Source organism: Fulmarus glacialis, unplaced genomic scaffold (assembly GCF_000690835.1).
Source record: "Fulmarus glacialis isolate BGI_N327 unplaced genomic scaffold, ASM69083v1 scaffold18746, whole genome shotgun sequence".
Lineage (NCBI taxonomy): Eukaryota > Metazoa > Chordata > Aves > Procellariiformes > Procellariidae > Fulmarus > Fulmarus glacialis.
The window spans coordinates 11,085-18,149 of NW_009220239.1; the positions used below are offsets into that span (position 1 = coordinate 11,085).

At 42.2% G+C, this 7,065-nt stretch overlaps 1 protein-coding gene across 1 annotated transcript in view; it reads right to left on the reverse strand.

Moving 5' to 3' along the window:
- The window catches only part of MAP3K14 (mitogen-activated protein kinase kinase kinase 14), a 15,711-nt gene that overhangs the window by 5,119 nt on the left and 3,527 nt on the right, over positions 1–7,065 (reverse strand). Inside the window, 7 exon segments of the mRNA XM_009580696.1 lie at positions 428–578; positions 948–1,111; positions 1,809–1,913; positions 2,352–2,483; positions 3,211–3,340; positions 5,513–5,650; positions 6,717–7,065. The exon segment at positions 6,717–7,065 is cut by the window's right edge and continues 40 nt beyond it. Of these exon segments, the coding sequence (XP_009578991.1) occupies positions 428–578; positions 948–1,111; positions 1,809–1,913; positions 2,352–2,483; positions 3,211–3,340; positions 5,513–5,650; positions 6,717–7,065 (1,169 nt within the window).

Genomic DNA, 7,065 nt, shown 5'->3' on the forward strand with positions numbered 1-7,065 from the left:
ATAGTCTTAGAGGCAAGACTGGACCACAAGTATGAGTTACAGTTCAGGATGCAATAAACCTCTGCTTTCAGTTTTGCTGCATACCAGACTCCAGCTTACTAGATGCAGTTGATACTTCAGCTGAATATGAGCCCAGGCACAGCACACACCTTAATAAACCCACATAAAGCACAAAATCGTCTACTTCGAGCAGAGAAGGAAAGAGCATGTGACAGCACACAGGAAATTTTAATTTATTTGGGTGAGAAACACCCGGCTGCGGGCAAAAGCTATCAACCCAAAAATATACATCAATGTTGAAGCCTGTGCAAACGATAAACTTAACAGTAAAACATACTGATATTTCCCATAGGACCACTCTGACATAACTAGCAACTGGCCACTTTACCAGTGCGGATAAGAAGCTTTAGATACAGGACATTTCTACCTTCTTCAAGTGCGACACTGGTCTTAGTTTTCAGTTCAGACGCAGATGCTCTCTGAACAGGCTCTTTCTCCAGACCCATTTTAATAATCTCAGCAGTGAGAGGGTTGCAGGAAGGTGGAATTTCCCTCAGAGGAGGTGGCTCTTTAGCTATCTGTATAACAAACAGGAAGTGAAAGAGGTTAGACCAGAGAGGCTTAATTTGATTTCAGAAAGGTTCTTCCCACCCCGAGAGCGTTTCCAACTGAAATTACAGCATGAAATGAAGAGTCCTGAGCAGACCTGTGGCTAAAAAGTCACACCCAAGTCATGAGCAGGATACAAAAGAAACAGCCCTAGCATGTGTAATGCACAGCAGTCTAAGAGGCGTAGGAAACGATCAGCCTGCAAAGCAAGGTTGGCATCACTGTAAATGCCCAGCTGGCTCTCAGCCAGCCTTCCCGAAATGACTGCTCTCTAGCTAGGTATAATGAGATTTTGCAGGCTTCCGTACCTTTTACTGGAGATATGTTGGTTCACTTACCTTTAGACAGAGCGGGTGATTGTAATACTGGGTCCAAGGGTGGCACCCATTAAGCATATGCAGCATCATACAGCAACTGCTCCAGACATCCACTTTGGAGTCACAGCGTTTTCCCATGACCACCTCCGGAGCCATATGAGTCTCCGTGCCAGGCACATAGTTCCCTAAAATCATTCAAATGAAAACTCACTGCATGTAAACTAGACGATTGTTTCACTGCAACTGCTGGGAAGCCTCCTTGTCTTTTCAGTTAAAGTGAGAAACAAGTCACCTTAACCCAAAAAGCAGCATTGTGTGCTCTTACAAGCTGTTCAAAGGCTACATCTCCATATCAGTCTCATCCCTTACACACAGAATAGGTATTAAGCTCCCCTTCCCAGCAAATTTGGGAGGCAAAATATGACGCTCCATTGGTGAGCTCACTATTAGAAAACATATCCTTCTCTTTCAACAGCTGCACTAAGAAGCACTGTAAAGTTTAACTGCCCAAAAGTCAGTGAGGAATTTTGCTTTGGCGGAGGTCAGGATTCTTCCCCAGCTGTTTAGTGATGTTACATGACAAGCCAAAGTTAGATTTTTAAGTTTCGATGTGGTTCTTGCAGGGACAAAACACTGAATGTAATATGCTGACATAATCTTACAAAAAATACAATAGCCTTCTAGACTGGGAGATAAGGACCACCTTCCAACCTTAAGTTCATTTTAGCTGTCAGTGGCATACATCACAGTAATATCAATAAATGCGACACTATGAGCAACATTAGGTCTGGAAAATAGAGTTGCTTGCAAGTTAGCCATATGTAAATGTTCAAAAAGAAAGAATGAGTCAGTAGGGCAAGAACTGCAGCAGAAAATCCTTACCTGTGACCAAGCACTTTCCCAGGCCATCTGGATGAAGGTGAGCAGAGTGACCAAAGTCACACAGAAGAGCCCTGCTTCCATCATCAGACAAGAGCACATTTTCCGCTGGCAACGAGAAGTTTTTAATTAGTCAGTCTCCTTTGTATTATGGTCACTGAGATGGAAAAAAAGTCAAAAGCCCACAGAACTACAGTTTTTTGAGCCCAAACCAAGATCTATTATCCTATGGAGGATCACTGGCTTAAGCAAGTACACAACTATAATTACCTCTACTTATAAGCTACCAGTTACCTGCCCTGGAGATTCCTCTACCCCAGTGGTGGGGCAGCCTGAGCAAACAGCCTGTCAGAACCACCAGATGACAGAAAGAAAGAGGTGACCAATATGATACGCCCAGCTGTTTAGAACCAAGTTAAGCTCTAATCTCAAATGTAGAGCTGAAAATCTAGTAAATAACCTTTTGCCACTCAGTAACTTAATCTCCAAGCAGTTTGCCTCTTGTAAGAAAAAGGGAAGAACAAGGTACCTTAAGTACCATCCTACCTTTTACATCTCCATGGAGAATGTTTTGAGCGTGAAGATACTCCAAGCCCTCTAATGCCTGGCCCAAATAACTGAGGGCTCTGTCCTCTGGCAGGCAGCCACTCTGTTTAATTAGCTGACCTAGTGAGCCACCTAGAAAGGAATCCAGAGGTCCATGTTAGCTTATCTTTAAATTCTTCCCAGCATCATCAGCGTTCCTCATTGTTTCTGAGGAAGAAATGAGAACTGCCAGGTCTGACAGCCCTTATCTTCCACACATGGGTCTGTTCCTTTTGTTTATTCCCAGAGTTCTTACTGCCCACAGAAACTGGCCTCTTTCATGAAGCCTTTTGCTTAGTGTCAGTTTAACGGTGTTGCTTTGTATCAAAAGCAACTACTCTGTGATCAGATCAGACATTTCTAGGTGCTACTGATCACCAGCCGATTCTTCACAGGCTGTGTTTTCCATGGTCCTGGCTGAAAAAAGGAGCATCAGGCAATGGAAGCATCTAGGTTTGCTTATACTTTCCCTGTTCCAGTACAATGTGCTTTACATGGTGCCATGCAAATAAACATGAAAGCAAAAAACAGCATCAGGTGTGTGTTTTAGTGAGAATTTGCAGCTGCCGTTCAAGAGATACACATCTTGAACTCGAGTGAGGCAGGACTGGAAATTATTCCCGCCACAGAAAGACCATTTCTACACACCAGCAGGGGTTACACATACCTATCCCAACCCACTCAGGAATTAACGCTAGGAACACTCTGGATACATCAAAGAATTAACAGATTTAAAATTGGGGCAGGAGGAAGAGGAGATCAATGTCCACTGCATTCAACAGTTACAACGGTGTTTCCATTGTGGTTGTTTCTTTCTCACCCTCCATCAGCTTCATGAAGATGGTCACCCAAGGTCCCTCCTTCACAGCTCCGTACAAGGGGACAACTTTAGGACTTGTTATTGCAGCACATGTCGTTAACTCCTCTGCACGAAAGTGTTCAACTTGTACCTAGAGAAACAAAGAAGCAGCACTGTACAAATTTTGTGATGAATCCTGACAGAATTGTCCCTCACTGATGCTTGGGTCAGAGCGTCTCACACTGTTTAACAGCAGAGGCACAAGGATGACCTTCGTTAACAGAAATCAGTGGGTACAGCAATAAGTGGGAACACTCAGATTCTGAACAAGGACGATGAGAGTCCCTAAATCCTCAGTGTCTGAGTAAAATGAAGATTTGTCAAAAAAGATGCCAGGCTGCAATACCTCCGGCTTATGGCTGAATACTGGTAATCTTCAGGAGGAAGGTAATTTCTGTCTCAGTTAAGAAGAGAATACTGACAACTTAAGCATTCTGCTTTCATGAAAGAGGAAAAAAAATTAAGGATGGTGTAGTACTCAGCAAAAATAAAACTCCCGCAAAACAGGAGGGAATATGAAATATGGCCATAAGCAGTGATCGACACTATCACCTTTTTAGGTGGTACTCAGCCTGCACAGAAAAATGGTTAAAGAAAAACTCTATTCACTAAGTTCGGCCAAACAAAATAAAACAAGAATTTGCTAAAGACCAGAAGGAAAACATGAGTCATTAAGATTCTGGTGGGAAAAGGATGTATCATGTTTCTTCACTGTCAGCAATCCAGCTATAGCCAGTTTTCTTTAATCTCAAGAATTTGGAGAGCAGGTGCTTACAACACCAAGTATGGTGAAAGAAGGTCAGGTAGTCCCCTTCTAACACAGGCAGACAGCAGTAACTGAAGACAGTTACTGATGTAAAATGAAATACATCACAGTTAAGTGTTCATATTGCATATCAGAACTCACTGGTTTAAAAGTTGGGTCTGAGAAGATGTATTTCTGATCTACGGAAGTATCCTTCGAAATCCTCCAGTAATTAGGAAAAAAAAAAAATAGACATTTTGAAAGACTTCAGCTTCTCCTACTCTCGTGTCTTCCTTTTCAGCACAACCACTCCTCCTTCCTGAAAATATACCCTGCTAGTAACAGCTATTTCTCCTAAGACTGTATATTTGCAAAATGGATAATAAATTCAAGTAATTACATACTGTCAGAAAACAAGCTGGTCATGTTGCCACAAAATTCCACATCTAAAATGTGAGGATGCAGAATAGGAAATAATCTTCTACATGCTTTAAATATGTTTGCTCCTATACAGCTGACGAATGAAATGGTTAAAAAACTGGACAAGCTGGTTTAGTCTTGCCACTTACATCTTTCCACAGGCAATACATTAAGTTGAGACCAATGTAAACAAGAAAAAACAAACATTTAAAATTGAAAAACGCAAGTTCCAATTCTTTTTGCATATAATATTTTTGTACCCAAGACAAATGCTTCCCACACACTTTTTGAAGTTTTCTAGTGGAGTAATGTGAGAAACATCAGTTCACAGAGGTGATGAAACTATTCAAGTGTTAAATTCAAACAAAATAGTTTACATTCTCATCATCTACTTGCATTATCACTCTGCCTTCACCTCTGAGGCACCCCCGTGGCTGCCTACAAAACAATACCCTGATTCAAGTTATATTCCACACGCTTCATACATTGTATGACAATGGCACATCTTGGTGTACAATAGATTATTATGCCAACGTCTGGAAAAATACATATCCTTTGCTGCACCTGTAACAGAATCACCTCATTCAATGTGCCAGTATTGCATATGACACTCACCGAACAGACGAAAGCTCTCTCTGTTTTGATTGCCTTATTTTTTTCCCACTTTATTCCCTTTTCAACAGACAAACACCTGCCATGTCACCATTTACACTAGACCTATTTTAAGATGACAATAGTTAGATAAGCAGACAACTCACACAGCCGTTTCTCCCCCGCAGTCACTAGGAACACACTTAAATCTTTCTGAAATCTCTACTCTTTCAGCCTGTCTCAGCACAAAAACCAAGATCCCTTGTAGCACGCTTTGAAGGCCAAATGAACCTATTTCTGCTTGACTCCCTGTGCACATACAGGTTCTCTGTCTGCTTCTTCTCTCCATACCATCGCCTTGAAGTTTTTCCTTGGACATAACCACAGCAACATCTCACTGTGACTGTACAATAAGGTACCTACAGTCCATGGTAGCTGGAAGGAGACGACTTTTTCTCCATATGCCTCCTTGTGTCAGGAAACCCTCCCTTTCTCACACATAATTACCTTTTTGGCAGCACACTGAAATCCCGTCTGTTTGTCCTTTATTTTGTATACTTCTCCAAAAGAGCCAATGCCCAGTGAACCATGACACTTGGTCCAATGAACCTCTTCTCGGTACTCATAATCCACTGGCTTTAGTTTCTGGAAGTTAAAATCAGAAAACAAGATGAAGCAAGGAAAGAAACACTTAACTGTTGAGCTCCACAGACAGAGACCAACATTTTCAGAAAAAGCACAATGATAGATAGCGCCGCACCTCTCTCAAAATCCCTGTACAAAATTACTTCTGTCATGTCTTGAGATGAAACGATACGGGAGGACCTACTTGATTTCTGCGGGCTCTGTTTGATCTAAATGAGTCCATTCCATTTTTGTAAAGAAAGGCCACCAGTATTTGGATAGCTTTGGAGCTCCAAACTATTCCCTTCACATGCAGGACATAACTACAAAGCTAAATCTTACAAACAGAGTAAGATTCACGTGACTAAATGTAGACATCTATGCTTGAGCTAAACTTTTTTTATAGTCAGTAGACTGAGATTGTCCCTTACGTCCCAGAGTAAACATATTCAGGCAGGTAAGTGACACCCTGAACCCCACCGACAATACTGACAGGGTCACACTGATTCCAGTGAAGAGTCCTCTAAGGGGAGTTTAAGGTGGCAAGAGAGAACTGAATTCAGAAGAAATGAATCATGCCTCTAAGATTTACATGCATTTGCTATGCCCAACCCCTGCGTTTGGCAAGGGATAATGGGCGAGTTGCTGGCTTCCTACCAGAGGCAGCAGACATGCTTTTTGCACCTTCACGATCTACGTGTCCCTGGTTTCTGTCTGTGTCACAGTCCAGGTCATCTATAGCCAATAAAATATTGCAGCCTGTTCACCTGAATGGACTGGCTTCTTTCACAGACAAACAGAGAAGACATGTTTGAAGACTGACTAAGCACAGAAACACTTCTCATAGACAAGCATGCATATTTTGTGAGTGAGCGAACAAATTAGAGCCACCAATCTAAGACAGGGCTTTATACCCTTCAAAAAACAAAACCGCATCTTCAACTGGCAATCTTCAACCATATCAAGAACCATTCAGAAAATGCAGTCTTGTTACAGAAGCTAGCACACGGATGCAGATTATCTCTCTTCCAAAGCCCAGGAGAGACTCTGCCTTCCATGACACTAGTCTGTAGGGTCAGAAGATCACCTCATTAAGTAGCACGCCTTCATTTTCATCTGCTTCATGAAATTGTTCCTTCGGGTCCAGACCACCTCCTCTCCACGTCTTGGCTAGGCTGGCTAAATTTTGTGGTTCACCGAGACTCACACTCCCCTTCAAGGCGTCTACCAGGTATTCTTCCACAGAAATCTTGTCCAAACTGGTTTTCATGGACTGATTGACGCATTTGGGGAAACTATATTCTAAGTTTAGGCCAGATAAGCGATGCTCGCTGTCTTGATAGTTGAGATCACCATGGAAGTATGTCTCCAGAGCATTACGTTTCATGGCATGGAAAGGACTGTCCAGATGTGCGAAATGAGGGGGTATTATGTTG